Genomic DNA, 19,335 nt, shown 5'->3' with positions numbered 1-19,335 from the left:
ACACTGCTGGATGTGCATGCCTCCAGAACCAGGAAGCGCGCAGGGAAAATCATCGCTGACTAGGGATGTAACGATACACTCTACCCACGATGCGATACGATTCACGATACTGGGCTCACGATACGATTTTCCCCCGATTTTTTCCCCGACGTTTCCTTTTATTACTTCTATTTAAAATAAAAAACTGCATTTGTGCTTTTATTTAATTCATCTAAATAATGAATGTCCTTTTATTTATTAGCTAGGTGCAAACTATGCAAAATAAATGCTACACATTCCCCTTATTCTGTAATAAAATATATAGCGCCAGCGCCCTCTGCTGTTTAAAGTGAATATCGATTCATCTTAAATGATTTACCGATTTTTAACTGTCTTCCGGTGCACCGTTACATCCCTATTGCTGACCCATCTCACCCTGGCCATAACCTGTTTCGGTGCCTTTCATCAGGCCGACGCTTCAGCCACAAAGACCAGAACAACCAGGCTACACTCCATTCTGCTCATGAACAATTAATCACTACAGAACTGGTCATCTTTGGGACACTTGTACATCTACAAATTACCTATTTAACTTATATAATGACTCACAACACTGCATACACTGGTCTTTCACATTCATTTTTTATTTCTTATTTATATATTTTTCTAGTGTTTCTATATTGCACGGAACCCTGCACCTTAACCCATAATGTGAATTACACATGCTAATGTTTACAGGTATGAATGTGTGTTAGAGAGAGAGTGTGTGAGAGTGAGTGTGTATAAGACTGTCCTTATTGTATTTATCGTGCACTGCTAGCATCTGTATAACCAATGTGAAATTCCTTGTGTGTGTGAGCATACTGTGTCTACATTTTCGGCCCCCTCTGCATTACCTGAATGTAATAATTCACTCTTAGGTTCAGTAATGCTGGTACTGGGAACATACTCTCGTGAGAATGCACGCTTACACTCTCGTGAGAACGCAGGGTTTAAAATCTGCATTCATTAGAGAGTATTATCACTGAACAAAATTTACCTGGAGTCAAGATGGGCGACTTCGTCTTCATTAGCTTCAGAATGGGCATCTACTGAAAATGCTCCCCTCCAAAACGGATGCTGCAACACTTGCTCCCAGTTTAGCCTGTTCAGAGTAAGAGACAGTAATATTATTAGGTATTACCGTACTATCCACTCACTGAACAAACGTTTGAAACAAATGGAATTACAGGATTTAGTAGATGCATCACTGTTTTGGAATCAGGGCTACACTATTTCTGACCACGTTTCGACTTCTGCTTCAGTGTTTAAGCTTTGCAAGATGCTGGCACACATGGAGGCTAAACGATGCAGGGGCATCTTTATCAAACTGAGCATTTACCCATAATTTACTAACACTAGGAAACATGACAGTTCATTAAAAAACATTTGTCTACGTTTAATCTGCTGCAAAGTGACTGATTTTCAACAGTGAAAAAAAAAAACCCACTTTATGTTCATGAAACGCAAACTATGTTTTTATAAATTGCTTATACAGGTCCTTCTCAAAAAATTAGCATATTGTGATAAAGTTCATTATTTTCCATAATGTAATGATAAAAATTAAACTTTCATATATTTTAGATTCATTGCACATCAACTGAAATATTTCAGGTCTTTTATTGTTTTAATACTGATGATTTTGGCATACAGCTCATGAAAACCCAAAATTCCTATCTCAAAAAATTAGCATATTTCATCCGACCAATAAAAGAAAAGTGTTTTTAATACAAAAAAAGTCAACCTTCAAATAATTATGTTCAGTTATGCTCTCAATACTTGGTCGGGAATCCTTTTGCAGAAATGACTGCTTCAATGCGGCGTGGCATGGAGGCAATCAGCCTGTGGCACTGCTGAGGTGTTATGGAGGCCCAGGATGCTTCGATAGCGGCCTTAAGCTCATCCAGAGTGTTGGGTCTTGTGTCTCTCAACTTTCTCTTCACAATATCCCACAGATTCTCTATGGGGTTCAGGTCAGGAGAGTTGGCAGGCCAATTGAGCACAGTAATACCATGGTCAGTAAACCATTCACCAGTGGTTTTGGCACTGTGAGCAGGTGCCAGGTCGTGCTGAAAAATGAAATCTTCATCTCCATAAAGCTTTTCAGCAGATGGAAGCATGAAGTGCTCCAAAATCTCCTGATAGCTAGCTGCATTGACCCTGCCCTTGATAAAACACAGTGGACCAACACCAGCAGCTGACATGGCACCCCAGACCATCACTGACTGTGGGTACTTGACACTGGACTTCAGGCATTTTGGCATTTCCTTCTCCCCAGTCTTCCTCCAGACTCTGGCACCTTGATTTCCGAAAACAGTACTTTGGACCACTGAGCAACAGTCCAGTGCTGCTTCTCTGTAGCCCAGGTCAGGCGCTTCTGCCGCTGTTTCTGGTTCAAAAGTGGCTTGACCTGGGGAATGCGGCACCTGTAGCCCATTTCCTGCACACGCCTGTGCACGGTGGCTCTGGATGTTTCTACTCCAGACTCAGTCCACTGCTTCCGCAGGTCCCCCAAGGTCTGGAATCGGCCCTTCTCCACAATCTTCCTCAGGGTCCGGTCACCTCTTCTCGTTGTGCAGCGTTTTCTGCCACACTTTTTCCTTCCCACAGACTTCCCACTGAGGTGCCTTGATACAGCACTCTGGGAACAGCCTATTCGTTCAGAAATTTCTTTCTGTGTCTTACCCTCTTGCTTGAGGGTGTCAATGATGGCCTTCTGGACAGCAGTCAGGTCGGCAGTCTTACCCATGATTGCAGTTTTGAGTAATGAACCAGGCTGGGAGTTTTTAAAAGCCTCAGGAATCTTTTGCAGGTGTTTAGAGTTAATTCGTTGATTCAGATGATTAGGTTAATAGCTCGTTTAGAGAACCTTTTCATGATATGCTAATTTTTTGAGATAGGAATTTTGGGTTTTCATGAGCTGTATGCCAAAATCATCAGTATTAAAACAATAAAAGACCTGAAATATTTCAGTTGGTGTGCAATGAATCTAAAATATATGAAAGTTTAATTTTTATCATTACATTATGGAAAATAATGAACTTTATCACAATATGCTAATTTTTTTAGAAGGACCTGTATATGGAACATCAGGGAACTTGAGTTTAAGTACATCTGAAGCAATAAGGCAGCTTTCTATCTGTATCTATCTCTATGTAGCACACAGTTTCCAAACAATATAAAAATAGGTAGGGCATGGTAGGGTAGGGTAGGGTAGGGTAGGGTAGGGTAGGGTAGGGTAGGGTAGGTAGGATTGCTTAAGTCAAAAACTTAGAAAATTGAAGCTTCCAGAGGAAACCCACGCCGACATGAGAAGAACATGCAAACTCCACACAGAAAGGACCCGGACCGCTCCATCTGGGAATCAAACCCAGGACCTTCTTGCTGTGAAGTGACAGTGCTACCCACCGAGTCACTGTGCTACTTCTATAAAGTTCTGTGCATGGTTTAAAGTTAAATGGTGGCAACCTCTGGTACTTAAGGCATTAACAGAGAAGCTGGGAAATGGCCTAGCACACTGAATATTAATTATTAGTTACACATTTTTCTCAATAACAGCTTTAGAGGTAAACAATGACTCCTTTTTTATACAGCTTTGGCATTATAGAACATTTTTCAATACTGAAAATAGCTCTTGCAGCGCTGATGGATTTAGCTGTGTGGAACAATAAATGTTCAGTGCAGGTCAAGATTAAAGGCATACTAATCTCTTTTAAACAGATGAATTAGAGCAAGGCCAATAGAATTTATTGCTCCTCATTTATTTAAAAGCCTAAAACCAGCAGTCAGTAAAAGCATGTGTCCATCACACTAGCCCACACTATCGGTCAGCTTTTACACTGACATGATTGGCTAATCCCTGATTGGCGCCCTGACCAGGGAATTCCTGCCTTGTGCCTGGTGTTCCCTGGTGGAACCGGACCTGACGCCGAAAAGGATAAAGAAGTTGATGAATGAAAATGAGACCATGTAATATGAAATTGTGGTTATGACAGCTGGGCAGGAAAAAAATCTCAGGGACCTAAAACTAGACCGTTGAAGTGACAGGGTTTGGCATCAATGAAAATGCTGAAAATATACATTTATATTTCATGTTGATTAAAATTAAAACCATTTTTTTGAACCCATTAGTGAGAGAAATATGACAAATCAAAACAATTAATGACTAAAATTCACTGTGCTATATTTTTTTCAATATTTACTAAATGTAATCTACATTAAAAGGCTGATAGATTTATGATAAATAGCAGCATGAACATGTTATATTTGCAGCTGTATATGTATACTCGCCTATTCAGAGGATTTTTCTGCAGCAGACCAAACAGCAGGCTGTGGAATTCAGGACTAGACTGTAAACAACCGGGTCCTTTAAGAACACAAGAACACACACATTATAGTATGAATTTCTAAGAGCAAGAGGTTTAAAGGCGGCTGCTGGTAAACCTTTTTGCACTGGAGGCGGCGGATCGGCGTGTAAAATCAGATCAACCAAATCAGTGTAAGTCTCAGAGAAGAACGGTGGCTTTCCTAGGAAGAGAATAAATAAAAATGATGAAACAAGTTCCCACAGACAAAACACATTTACTGAAGAACACTGAGCAGCTATTACAGGACATGGTATCCTAAAAGTGTGTTGCCCTGCGATAGATTAACACCCTATTTATGGTGCATTCCTGCCTTGCTGTTTCCACAGGCACCGGACCCACTGTGACCCTAGTCAGGATGCAGCGGTTACTAAAGATGAATGGCTCAATAAATGAATGCATATTCATTTATTAAGGCCAAATCAAGAATGAACGGCTCAATAGATATTAACAGTTAACAGTCAAACAATTAGGAAAATATTTCATTTCGATCAACCGCTTTATCCTGGTCAGGGTCACAGCAGGTCCAGTTCCACTAGGAAACACTGGACGCTAGGTTGGAATATCCTGAACATGGTGTCAATCCATTGCATCGCAGGGTGTTAATCCATTGCACGCTATGGCCACTCCCAACTCAGACACAGCCAATCATGTCTGTTCAGACACCTGGCTGGCAGATAGCACCTCTGAGATTCGAACCTGGATCTCAGCAGTGGTGGGCTGGCGTAATAGACTACTGTGCCACCCTAACGCCCAAATGCAAACAATGCCGTTATCTAAAAAGCCAATGAAGCACTACGTTTTGTCAATGCTTACAAGAAATTTGTAATAAAAAAAAGTTCATTTCAATCAACCGCTTTATCCTGGCCAGGGTCACAGTGGGTATCTTTCCACTAGGAAACACTGGACACTACTAGACACATCGTATCGAAACTCAGCTCTACCTTTCCGACTGGGTTGGGCGGCAGTATGAACAACGTTTGGCTGTTGTTCATGGGTTTAGCGGGTAGAGTCGGAGCATTGGTTCTCATAACTGGTGCAACTGCGGCCCCTGCTGGTTGACTGATGGCGCCTGCACAGGGCTGAGGAATAACATTGAGGGGAGTGTGACCCTCCGTGCGCAGTGTCTCTCGGTGTATGAACTCGGCTCGTGCGGGTGTAAAATGCAAGTCTGTACCGATTGCGTGCCGGAGGGGGCGCAATTCGGTTGAGTGGCGTCCTCAGTCAGCGGCAAGGGGTTGAACCAGTATAGAGGACATAATCAGGGTAATTGGATATGACTAGAATGGGGATAAAAATTGGGGGGGAAAAAGTGGGAAAAAATAGATAATAAAAAAAAAAAAAAAGAAACACTGGACACTAGATAAAAATATCCTGAACATGGTGCCAATCCATTGCATGCACCTCCAGCTCAATTACAGCCAATCATGTCTGTTTAGACACCTGACTGGCAGATAGCACCGCTGAGATTCGAAACCTGGAATCTCCGTTATCTGCACCGTTATCTATAAAGCCAATAAAGCACTACTAAGTTTTGTCAGCTCTTGTTCTGACCTGTGAACATCTCGTAGAGGATGCAGCCCAGCGCCCAGAGATCACTCGAAATGCTGGTGGCTTCACCTTTCAGCACCTCTGGAGCGCAGTACAGCGGAGAACCTGTCGAACACAGATTAATGTAATGACAAGCTGACCAAATACTTACAAAGCATCCATTCAACTGCTGAAAACTGTCTGTGAGAGGGGTTAATCATGACGGGGATTACTGTTGTAAGAAAATTTTATAAACTAAGTGATGTACTGCGATTATTTCCCTTGCTGTGACACCTGATCATACGTTACGAGTCCTAGTTGTCTGTAAATATGTCTCAATGTCTTAACCGCTTATCCAATCAGGGTCGCAGGGGGGTGCTGGAGCCTATCCCAGCTTTTCAATGGGTGCAAGGCACACATTAACACCCTGGATGGGGCACCAGTCCATCGCAGGACAGACACACACACACACGCACTCATTCACCTATAGGGCAATTCAGTATCTCCAGGTCACCTCACTTGCACGTCTTTGGACTGTGGGAGGAAACCCACACAGACAGAGGGAGAACATGCAAACTCCGCACAGAAAGGACCCGGAACGCCCCGCCTGGGGATCGAACCCAGGACCTTCTTGCTGTGAGGTGACTGTGCTACACACTTAGCCACCGTGCCGCCATGTAATAGAACCAGACAGTAAAAAAAACTGTTGTCATGCTCATATCAATATGGATATAACCGATAGCATTTAATTTTTCGATCATATACAGTACACAGAGCAGTTTAACTATCTGCTGTGATCTTATACCTGTGGAGTTTTAGCTTCACAAAATGGAACAAGAAAGAAAGCATTATATATATATGGCATTAAAATGCTTGGCTACACATTATACAGTATAATACAGAGCATTTGGTTTCGCTGTTTTCTGAGTCTTGTGATACACTTTAGACCTCTACAGTAACGTCCACCTGTTAAACAAAATGAATCAACACTTGCTGACCAATCAGAATCTAAGGTATAACACCTATGAACCATTTAGAAGCATAAACCGGAATAATCTGGCATTCTAACAGATGTAAACAGCGTGATCCGTGTGTGTTTGTGACGTGTTGGCGCCCAGCGTCGACCTTGCGTTCGGTTCTTGATATTTTTGTGAGGAGTCCAACTCTCTTTGCCGTCACCTCCATCCTCAGACATCACAAGCGTGAAAAACTCCTCTAGGTTTTCTCCCTGTGCTTTGGCCAGACAGAAATTCGAGTACTTCAGAGTACCGGGGCCATCCAGTAAAATCTACGGACAAACATGCGTGTTAGTATGAGTGAGCTGGTAGGTCAGAGCAGTAAATGGACTCATTAAGCACCAGTGACACTTTGTCAGTTCTGTTTTACTGCACAGCTACACAAGTCTAGTCTGCATTTACAAATATAATAAATATTTCCAATACTGAATACATTTGATAACAAATCTCTAAAGAAAAGTATAATTGGAATAATCAATACTTTTTTTACTCAGTGGTTGCAGGCCTAGGCTAGTAATCGAAAGGTTGCTGGTTCAAGCACCTTCCCATTATTTGGCCACTGTTGGGCACTAAACCCTTAATCGATTTAATTGTATTCAGTCATAATTGTAAGTGAATTTGGATGAAAGTGTCTGCTTAGTGCCATGAATGTTTGTTATGAGCTTGAATTTATAAAACTACTGTGTCTCCCCTCTGTAGGAGACTATTAATCCTTTAAGAGTAATAAAGTATCTATCTATCTATTTAGAATATTTGATTTGATATGTAAATCAATATACTTGATTTAATGTTTAATATTTATTTAATATTAAAATTATTTAGTAGTTAGTAGCTCTATTTTTCTCGGTTTATAGTGGTATAACTAAGCTGATTCCCTCTGTTATTGGATACTGATTGATGGGCGCTCAGGTGGCGCTGCACATACACCGAATAAAAAGTAATGGATACTGATTGATGAATTCAGATACAGTGTATCACAAAAGTGAGTACACCCCTCACATTTCTGCAGATATTTAAGTATATCTTTTCATGGGACAACACTGACAAAATGACACTTTGACACAATGAAAAGTAGTCTGTGTGCAGCTTATATAACAGTGTAAATTTATTCTTCCCTCAAAATAGCTCAATATACAGCCATTAATGTCTAAACCACCGGCAACAAAAGTGAGTACACCCCTTAGTGAAAGTTCCTGAAGTGTCAATATTTTGTGTGGCCACCATTATTTCCCAGAACTGCCTTAACTCTCCTGGGCATGGAGTTTACCAGAGCTTCACAGATTGCCACTGGAATGCTTTTCCACTCCTCCATGACGACATCACGGAGCTGGCGGATATTTGAGACTTTGCGCTCCTCCACCTTCCGCTTGAGGATGCCCCAAAGATGTTCTATTGGGTTTAGGTCTGGAGACATGCTTGGCCAGTCCATCACCTTTACCCTCAGCCTCTTCAATAAAGCAGTGGTCGTCTTAGAGGTGTGTTTGGGGTCATTATCATGCTGGAACACTGCCCTGCGACCCAGTTTCCGGAGGGAGGGGATCATGCTCTGCTTCAGTATTTCACAAGACATATTGGAGTTCATGTGTCCCTCAATGAAATGTAACTCCCCAACACCTGCTGCACTCATGCAGCCCCAGACCATGGCATTCCCACCACCATGCTTGACTGTAGGCATGACACACTTATCTTTGTACTCCTCACCTGATTGCCGCCACACATGCTTGAGACCATCTGAACCAAACAAATTAATCTTGGTCTCATCAGACCATAGGACATGGTTCCAGTAATCCATGTCCTTTGTTGACATGTCTTCAGCAAACTGTTTGCGGGCTTTCTTGTGTAGAGACTTCTGAAGAGGCTTCCTTCTACGGTGACAGCCATGCAGACCAATTTGATGTAGTGTGCGGCGTATGGTCTGAGCACTGACAGGCTGACCCCCCACCTTTTCAATCTCTGCAGCAATGCTGACAGCACTCCTGCGCCTATCTTTCAAAGACAGCAGTTGGATGTGACGCTGAGCACGTGCACTCAGCTCCTTTGGACGACCAACGCGAGGTCTGTTCTGAGTGGACCCTGCTCTTTTAAAACGCTGGATGATCTTGGCCACTGTGCTGCAGCTCAGTTTCAGGGTGTTGGCAATCTTCTTGTAGCCTTGGCCATCTTCATGTAGCGCAACAATTCGTCTTTTAAGATCCTCAGAGAGTTCTTTGCCATGAGGTGCCATGTTGGAACTTTCAGTGACCAGTATGAGAGAGTGTGAGAGCTGTACTACTAAATTGAACACACCTGCTCCCTATGCACACCTGAGACCTAGTAACACTAACAAATCACATGACATTTTGGAGGGAAAATGACAAGCAGTGCTCAATTTGGACATTTAGGGGTGTAGTCTCTTAGGGGTGTACTCACTTTTGTTGCCGGTGGTTTAGACATTAATGGCTGTATATTGAGTTATTTTGAGGGAAGAATAAATTTACACTGTTATATAAGCTGCACACAGACTACTTTTCATTGTGTCAAAGTGTCATTTTGTCAGTGTTGTCCCATGAAAAGATATACTTAAATATCTGCAGAAATGTGAGTGGTGTACTCACTTTTGTGATACACTGTAATTCAACAAAACTTCATATTACACCAAGAGGAATCTAAATAAAAAGGAACAAAATTACCCAACCCCTATACGACCTTTGTGTAAACGTAATTGCTTCATAAGCTTAATGACTGGTTGCAAGATGTTTAGGAACAAAAACTACAACTACATCTGTTTTAAATCATTTTTTCTACTTAATAAAATAATACATTTAAGCATGTCTTTGTAAAACTGGTTGAAATCAGACTCACTGTTTAGTTTTTGCACATCTACTGAGTGTTAATCAGGACTTTTAAACTGTGAACTTGCATTTCGGATCTTTGTCCTGCTGCATAATCCAATACACACATCATTATGAACAGGTTATAAACTGTCCTTAACATAATAAAATCCATTCTTCTCTATATAAGGGCAAGCTGTTTGGGCACTGAGGCAGCAATAATATAAAAAAGTTATATAATAATGTTAATAAAATGTTTCTAAAATACTGTATAATGCTCTATTTGCCTTTAGTCAAAAATAATAACACTAGTTGGTTAGGTAAATAATTTGTCGTTTGTTTATTAACCCAGTAGTTTGCTGCTTGACCAACCAGAAGGACATTTACTTCCGCCAGTCAAAACAAATTGTTCCTTAAATAAATTATTCAATTCAATTTTCAAAAACACACCCAAGACAGGATGCCATCCATCCATCCATCCATTCATCCATTCATCCATCACAAACCCTTAGCCACGACACCCCCAGCATAGTCAATCATGTCTGTATGTAGACACCTGAACGGCTGATAGCACTACTGGGTATTCAAACGCCTGGATCCCAACAGTAGAGGCAAGCGTCATTTACTGCAGCACCACCCGAGCACCCATAAACAAAATTCTCATTCATTAGAAGCAATCTGAAGGGATGTAATTAGTTTGTTGTCCATCACTGTACATTGTGTTACTGTGCGTTAGCTTCATGCGGTGCTACCTTAGCAGGGGTGAGGTCAGAAAACACTACGCCAGAGTCATGGACGTATTTAAGCCCTCTAATCAGGTCCATGGCAAATTCTCGCACAACATCGTCGGACAGGCATTCGTCCTGAGAAATCACTGCTTTCAGCGTCCCTCCTATAGAAATGACAGACACCCGGATTACATTCTGAAAACTTCAGCTTTTAATACCATTTAAAAGAATACAAAGCACAATGCATCTGCACAACTATTTAGTATTTCTATGTGCACCAGTGCATCTACTGATGATCTACGTACGGAGTGTTCATTTTCCAATCAGATTTGACACTTTTCAACCTGTTTTAACAGGTAAACAAGTGAAAGCTGACGTGTCACAGGTCGGAACACGCTGCTCAGACGCTATAAGGGTCAGTAACAATTAACACTAAAAGCGTACATATTGGTACTGCATTTGGAATTAAAGAACATCAGGATATCCTCATCTCTGAGACCTTACCTGTGCACAATTCAACCACCAGCCAGAGATGATTACTGGTCTCATACCACTCATAGAAAGAGACCACATTATCATGCTTCATATCATGTGTGAGCCGTACCTGTCAGAACAATAAAAGTAACAGTATTGTGTTGAAATGGATCAGTCAGTATCATGAGCTCTGACACCATTTTGTAATACCATTTTAATCGATGGGCAATCTAAGCTTAGTGAGACAACTATCAGACGTAGACCAGTATTAAAAACAACATTTAATACTTATGTGCGTATTTTATTCATATAAAACAACAACTGTGTTGTAGAAATGGAATTCCAGTGATTGTTTTGTGTTGAAGAATCACAATGGTGTATGCTTAATTGCATTTACACACCTAATAGACAAGAACAGACAATCTAACATTTATTGGCTAATTAACATTTACATTATATTACAGGGTTAAGGGCCTTGCTCAAGGGCCCATCAGTGGCAACCTGGCAGTGGTGAGGCTTGAATCGGCAACCTTCCGAGTACTGGACCAGTATCTTAACCACTAGGCTACAGCTGCACTGTGTGCCCCTTTTCTACGTCCCTTCACATATGCTAGTCCCCCATGCTGTGGGCACTGATGCACCCCCATACCATGACAGCGTTTGCCCATTTTGCTGATAACAGTCTGGATGGTCCATTTAGTCATTGGGACAGATAAATCTATTTTTTCCAAAAACAAAATGCGACGTTTCCAGTGTTTCTGTCCATCTAGGAGAAGCTCGGACTCATAAAATTGACGTATGTAAACTGTGTTAAGTGACAACGGTTTTCTGAAGCGCTCCTGAGCCCATGTGGTCATACTTATCACAGCAGCACAATGCTCTCTCATGCACTGCTGTCAGAGGGCTCAGAGGTCGCACACATTTAAAACTTTGCAGTTTTATTTTGCCTCTGTTTCAACTTTTTAGAGTGTGTTGCAGGCATGACATTCAAAATGTATTTAAATGTAAAAAATACAACCAAGTTGCTCAAGCAGAACACAGATTCACTTTTTTTCTATTTTATTGATGCATTTTCTCCCAATTTAGTGTTTAATTTGTCTTCCGCCGCCTCCGACCCACGTGCAGCCCTTAGCTGAACCCTTTTTCACCCGTGCACTCTGCACAGGCGCCTCTCTATCTGCCAGTCAGGGTCCTTAGACAGCGTTTGAAGACCCCACCCACGTAGTCCGGTCATCCCGCCCTAGAATACACGTGTCTGCTGCAGGCACCGCCAATTACGCCCGCTAGATGGCGCTTTAAACCGAACAGTTCAGAATCTTGGCGCTGGAGTGCTAGTAGAATATCCTGCTGTGCCACCTGGGCGCCACAGATTCACATTTTTATTGCATTTTAGAAAATGTCCCAACTCCTGGAAATGCGGTTTATACTTTGTAATTGGTGCAGTCAGTTCTAATCGCCAACAAGGAATAAAGAGGCAATGCCACACAGTTAAATGGCGTTATAGAACATTTTACACAGCCAGATTAATAATCCCAAAGTTAAATAATAACACTCTTCACAAGCTTCAACAGAGTTTTGCCCAGGATTTCACAAGGTCCCCAATATAAAAGTTACATACTTCCATTTTCATATTATTTTGCTTGATCTAGTTTTGTAGAATAAGCTGGTATGTTACTCACATGGTTGGTCAGCTCAGGCCTCTTGGATTTTTCACCACAGAGAATAGCCACAAAGTGAATGCTCCCCTTCCTTCTACCCTTATAAACAACAGACCTGCTACCTCTTCCCATTTCTTCATACAGAATGAAGTTTTCCATCTCGGATCTTCACTTCCAAGGAGAGATTACAGCCTGAACCTGCTGTAGATTCAGTTAAATTATAAATTTAAAAAAACAGGTTATATACACTGTAATGCACCTTATCACATGCTACAACAATATAAATAATATACACTGACCAGGCATAACATTATGAGCACTGACAGGTGAAGTGAATAACACTGATTATCTCTTCATCACGGCACCTGTTAGTGGGGGGGATATATTACGCAGCAAGTGACATTTTATCCTCAAAGTTGATGTTAGAAGCAGGAAAAATGGGCGAGCGTGAGGATCTGAGCGAGTTTGACACGACAGGGTCAGAGCATCTCCAAAACTGCAGCTCTTGTGGGGTGTGTCCCGGTCTGCAGTGGTCAGTATCTATCAAAAGTGCTCCAAGGAAGGAACAGTGGTAAACCGGCGACAGGGTCATGGGCGGCCAAGGCTTCTGTAGCTTAAACTGCAGAAGAAGTTCATGCTGGTTCTGATAGAAAGGTGTCAGAATACACAGAGCAGCAAAAGGGGGACCAACACAGTATTAGGAAGGTGGTCATAATGTTATGCCTGATTGGTGTATGTAATATAATATACAGCAATATTAATAAAATAACTAGAACAATACAAACAATATAATATGCAATATAATGTACGACAGTATAAACAATATTATATGTTTAAAAATATCAGAGTAGTTTAACAGTGTTCCGTACACCACACACTATCAGTTTTCCATACAATTGAACTTCATTACATTAAACTGTCTCGTTTTATTAAGAACAACAAAAAGACAAATTTATATTGGTATGTATTTATTTAATTTAGTGACCTACCTAATATTAACATGAAATATAATGGTTAAGTTCTCTTAACCACCCCTTGTGATGATGCAGGTAAACTCAGGTTAGCACTTAGCTAACAACTACTTACAGTGGTACCCAGCCGCAAACAGCTATAAAGTCAATATAAAAACCTCTATAAGTCAAATAAAAGCGTGAATAAAAGCTAAAACATGCGTTATTTCATATATTCAGCATTTTGTCTTACAGTTTGTCCATTTAGTCGCCAAAACGACTCCTAATTCTTAACTAGAGCTTCACAAACCGCGGGACTGGCAACAGCTGTCAAACGGAAACATAGACGGACTCATTTACTTTCAAAATAGGGTGGACTGCTCTAAGGGTATTCACATGGTATGCAAAAACACCACTTGTTTGTAATAGTATTTTGTAATACTGACATTTTTAACCTTAATAAAATTATTAAATGTACTTTAAAACTTTAAATAAAGCATTTTTACATTATTTACAGCTTTCTGATTATTTGAAGCACCCCTACTATTGAGATATTCCGCTGTTGCTAGGTTACCAGGGAGCACGCCGTTATAAGTACAAGTCAGTGAGTTCAGAATCCCAACGGTCACTTTCTTCAGTTTTCCTCACACAGCCTCCTTCATGAAACATGAAGCCTAAAAACAACATTGAATTAAAAATAACCCTATAAAATCACATTAATCCACATTCCTTTGCTTTAACATCAGTTCTAAACTAGTTTTTTACTATATAAACTTTGCCTGTGGGATGTGGTTGCTGACAATAAACCGCATTTGGTTTGGTTGTATCTGGGAGCAATCCCATAATATGTATTTTTAAAAGTCAATAAATAGTATTAATAATACTTTTTAAAGGAAAGCAATCCCAAATCATTTTATTAAAAAAAAATAATGATTAATTTTAGCGACTTACAGTATACAGTCTAAGCAGTTGAGGGTTAAGGGTTAAGTGGCAACTTGGCAGTGGTGGGGTTTGAACCAGCGACCTTCTGATTACTAGTCCAGTACCTTAACCGCTAGGCTACAACTGACCTAAAATTATTTATTAGAATTTTAATTTCATGTATTATACACTTTACATTCATGGCAGAACGGGTGGGTAGCACTGTCGCCTCACAGCAAGAAGGTCCTGGGTTCGATCCCCAGGTGGGGCGGTCCGGGTACATTCTGTGTGGAGTTTGCATGTTCTCCCCGTGTCCGTGTGGGTTTCCTCCGGGTGCTCTGGTTTCCTCCCACAGTCCAAAGACGTGCAAGTGAGGTGAACTGGAGACATTAAATTGTCCATGACTGTGTTCGATATAACCTTGTGAACTGATGAATCTTGTGTAATGAGTAACTACCGTTCCTGTCATGAATGTAACCGAAGTGTAAAACATGACGTTAAAATCCTAATAAACAAACAAACAAACAAACATGGCAGAACAGGTAGTTACTGCTTACACAAGATTCATCAGTTCAAATTTTTAATGTCACCTCAGTTCACCTCACTTGCACGTCTTTGTACTGTGGGAGGAAACCGGAGCACCCGGAGGAAACCCACGCGGACACGGGGAGAACATGCAAACTCCACACAGAAAGGACTCGCACTGCTTCACCTGGGAATCGAACCCAGGACCTTCTTGCTGTGAGGTGACAGTGTTACCTCAATGAGCGAAAGATAACAACACTAATGTCCAACATGGTGGTGGTAGTATTCTGTTCTGGGGTTGGGTATCTTGCAGAAAGTGTAATTAACAGTGGAAAATGGAGTTCTTGGACCTTAGACACAATTTTGGTGTTTCAGCAAAATAATGACCCGTGCCAACACATGCCAGAAGTGGCGAATTAGACTAAAATTAGACTTTTATGAAGTTTCCTTAACTTTTAAGGAACAAATGGGCTGTAGTAGATGGAAATATAGATACAGAGACAAACATACACCGATCAGCCATAAGATTAAAACCACCTCCTTGTTTCTACACTCACTGTCCATTTTATCAGCTCCACTTACCATATAGAAGCACTTTGTAGTTCTACAATTACTGACTGTAGTATATCTGTTTCTCTACATGCTTTGTTAGCTCCATTCACCCTGTTCTTCAATGGTCAGGACCCCCACAGGACCACCACAGAGCAGGTATTATTTAGGTGGTGGATCATTCTCAGCACTGCAGTGACACTGACATGGTGGTGGTGTGTTAATGTGTGTTGTGCTGGTATGAGTGGATCAGACACAGCAGCGCTGCTGGAGTTTTTAAATACCGTGTCCACTCACTGTCCACTCTATTAGACACTCCTACCTAGTCGGTCCACCTTGTAGATGTAAAGTCAGAGACGATCGCTCATCTATTGCTGCTGTTTGAGTCGGTCGTCTTCTAGACCTTCATCAGTGGTCACAGGACGCTGCCCACGGGGCGCTGTCGGCTGGATATTTTTGGTTGGTGGACTATTCTCAGTCCAGCAGTGACAGTGAGGTGTTTAAAAACTCCAGCAGCGCTGCTGTGTCTGATCCACTCATACCAGCACAACACACACTAACACACCACCACCATGTCAGAGTCACTGCAGTGCTGAGAATGATCCAGCACCTAAATAATACCTGCTCTGTGGGGGTCCTGACCATTGAAGAACAGGGTGAATGGAGCTAACAAAGTATGTAGAGAAACAGATGGACTACAGTCAGTAATTGTAGAACTACAAAGTGCTTCTATATGGTAAGTGGAGCTGATAACATGGACAGTGAGTGTAGAAACAAGGAGGTGGTTTTAATGTTATGGCTGATCGGTGTGCATTATAACGAGCGGGGGAGTGTGGGCGGGGCGTGGTGACGTCACGGCTGGAGGGTGGGTGAGGACGGTAACGGCTGCTGTTCTGATGGACATGGCGAGCGGTTCTAGTTTACTCACCACCGGCTTTTTATCACAGTGGCTTCTGTAACACGCGTCCAGCTCTCCCGGTGATGTGTGCACATATTAAACTACTTTCCTCGCTGGTTTTGGGCAGGACGGGTGTTTGACAGCGAGGATAAGCCGGAATACAGAGTGAAAACTTGGCGCTGTGTTAACGTTACTGCTCGGCTGACAAAAGAACCTGTTTCCTGCAGCACAGAAGTAGATCAGCTCCAGATCTTCTGGATTCTATCAGGGGTTTGGGAGGAATTTAGCTCTTCAAAAGGATTTCCTTGGCTTGTTTTGTTCCACGGCGATCACACGAGGATCTTTGGAGTGAATAAAAGGAATTAAGGGCTGCATTGGGACCGCTACTGTGGAGCTGGACTATATCATCAAACTTCAGAAGTGAACTCCTCCAGTTTTGGTGAGTTGTTGTGCTTTTAATGTAAGAACACTCACTGTCCATTTTATCAGCTCCACTTACCATATAGAAGCACTTTGTAGTTCTACAATTACTGACTGTAGTCCATCTGTTTCTCTGCATGCTTTGTTAGCCCCCTTTCACCCTGTTCTTCAATGGTCAGGACCCCCACAGAGCAGGTATTATTTAGGTGGTGGATCATTCTCAGCACTGCAGTGACACTGACATGGTGGTGGTGTGTTAGTGTGTGTTGTGCTGGTATGAGTGGATCAGACACAGCAGCGCTGCTGGAGTTTTTAAACACCTCACTGTCACTGCTGGACTGAGAATAGTCCACCAGCCAACAGTGCCCCGTGGGCAGCGTCCTGTGACCACTGATGAAGGTCTAGAAGATGACCGACTCAAACAGCAGCAATAGATGAGCGATCGTCTCTGACTTTACATCTACAAGGTGGACCGACTAGGTAGGAGTGTCTAATAGAATGGACAGTGAGTGGACACGGTGTTTAAAAACTCCAGCAGCACTGCTGTGTGTGATCCACTCATACCAGCACAACACACACTAACACACCACCACCATGTCAGTGTCACTGCAGTGCTGAGAATAATCCACTTGAAGAACAGGGTGAAAGGGGGGTAACAAAGCATGCAGAGAAACAGATGGACTACAGTCAGTAATTGTAGAACTACAAAGTGCTTCTATATGGTAAGTGGAGCTGATAACATGGACAGTGAGTGTAGAAACAAGGAGGTGGTTTTAATGTTATGGCCGATCAGTGTAATAATAATATAATATAATAATGTAGACAGTGGGAGCCTTGTGGGTAGAGCTCTCGAATCCCACCTCTGCCACTGTTGGGCCCTTGAGCAAGGCCCTTAACCCTCTCTGCTCCAGGGGCAACGTACAATGGCTGACCCTGCGCTCTGACCCCAGCTTCCAAAGTCTATGTATATATGACAAATTAAGCCATTATATTTCATTTTATATAGGGTTTATATATCCACCCAAGTTTACTCTTTAATGGTGCAACATTAGCTAGTAACTTTTAATAAGCTTTGACTTTAGATTCCGAGCTGATTAACAAGATCTGGTGAGAGTCAATCTGCTTTGCTTCTTAATAAGCTCATTCCGTAGAGCTCTAGTGGGTTTAGGGAGTTCTCTTGGTGCTTTTTGGCATTATTTGGGCTATTATCTCATTATGTTCACTTTAAAAGAGATTGTACTTTTTGCTCGTCATTGTCGATGATGGTAAACACCACGTCTGATAAAAAGTTATGTCTGTGAGTCCAGTAAGTCTGGGGTGGGAGGTTTATGACAGACATAAATATAAAGTGAAATCTCTGTCAGTACTAGTACATCTATTTCTGTCGAGATATCATGCACGTCATGTGCCGGTCCTGAGAACTGGACTGATATCCATGATGTGTGGTCAGATATTGTGGCAACTACATACAACTCCAGACATTCCTCAGATCAGCTATTTAATACTGAACATCACCACAGACGTCAGGTCTATTCATCTGGTACAGACTGAGGGTTCCACTTACCATATAGAAGCACTTTGTAGTTCTACAATTACTGACTGTAGTCCATGCTGTTCTTCAATGGTCAGGACCCCCACAGAGCAGGTATTATTTGGGTGGTGGATCATTCTCAGCACTGCAGTGACACTGACATGGTGGTGGTGTGTTAGTGTGTGTTGTGCTGGTATGAGTGGATCAGACACAGCAGCGCTGCTGGAGTTTTTAAATACCGTGTCCACTCACTGTCCACTCTGTTAGACACTCCTACCTAGTCGGTCCACCTTGTAGATGTAAAGTCAGAGACGATCGCTCATCTATTGTTGCTGTTTGAGTCGGTCATCTTCTAGACCTTCATCAGTGGTCACAGGACGCTGCCCACGGGGCGCTGTTGGCTGGATGTTTTTGGTTGGTGGACAATTCTCAGTCAAGCAGTGACCACTCACCAGCACAACAGTGCATAAGATATTGCTTTGTAATTCCAGACTAATCTTTTTCAAAAGTTGGAGTATTTTGGGGTAAGGTATTACGTTTCTGTATAAACTTTAATGTAATGATATTTATATTCTACAGGGCAGGCTGAAATCAAGCTTAGTTTTGTTTGATGAGCTTAATTGTCTTTCCATTTAAATGGAAATGGAAAGAGGACCATTCATTTTTCACACACTGGACTCGGGTGTGGGATAAATAACGGTTTCCTTTGAGTCTCTATTGTATTTAATGATCCTAAATCATTCATAATTATGCAGAAACGGCAGATGAAAGAACCAGTATACACATGTTGTATTTTAATAACCCACATTATTATTTCCTGTCACAAAACAGCTCTTTTCCCAGTATCAGGGCTGATGTGGAATTACAATCATTCTGAAATGCTGCAGTTGCAGGTTGGACGTTTTGCAAACACTAAAATGATTTTATATCCTTATTAAAATGT

The 19,335-nt window shown here is 41.8% G+C and overlaps 1 protein-coding gene across 5 annotated transcripts in view; it reads right to left on the bottom strand.

Moving 5' to 3' along the window:
- The window catches only part of ulk4 (unc-51 like kinase 4), a 185,841-nt gene extending 171,962 nt beyond the window's left edge, over nt 1–13,879 (bottom strand). For 4 of the 5 annotated variants that reach the window (XR_010011246.1, XR_010011245.1, XM_062991456.1 and 1 more), the window contains exons 1-9: nt 13,588–13,852; nt 12,620–12,799; nt 10,971–11,070; nt 10,491–10,630; nt 7,038–7,200; nt 5,937–6,038; nt 4,462–4,545; nt 4,309–4,384; nt 1,019–1,123 (exon numbers count right to left, since the gene is read on the bottom strand). Coding sequence is in view for 3 of the 5 variants with exons in the window: in XM_062991456.1 (XP_062847526.1) it covers nt 1,019–1,123; nt 4,309–4,384; nt 4,462–4,545; nt 5,937–6,038; nt 7,038–7,200; nt 10,491–10,630; nt 10,971–11,070; nt 12,620–12,757 (908 nt within the window). In the remaining 2 variants the exon portion in view is untranslated. Of the gene's footprint in view, nt 1–1,018; nt 1,124–4,308; nt 4,385–4,461; nt 4,546–5,936; nt 6,039–7,037; nt 7,201–10,490; nt 10,631–10,970; nt 11,071–12,619; nt 12,800–13,587 lie in introns of all 5 variants that reach the window. The other variant, XM_062991455.1, reaches the window with a different exon arrangement.
- Nucleotides 13,880–19,335: the final 5,456 nt, after the last annotated feature.

The sequence above is a fragment of the Trichomycterus rosablanca genome, chromosome 3 (genome assembly GCF_030014385.1).
Source record: "Trichomycterus rosablanca isolate fTriRos1 chromosome 3, fTriRos1.hap1, whole genome shotgun sequence".
Lineage (NCBI taxonomy): Eukaryota > Metazoa > Chordata > Actinopteri > Siluriformes > Trichomycteridae > Trichomycterus > Trichomycterus rosablanca.
The sequence above is the reverse complement of the archived record's forward strand: the minus strand, read 5'-3'. Positions and strand labels throughout refer to the sequence as shown.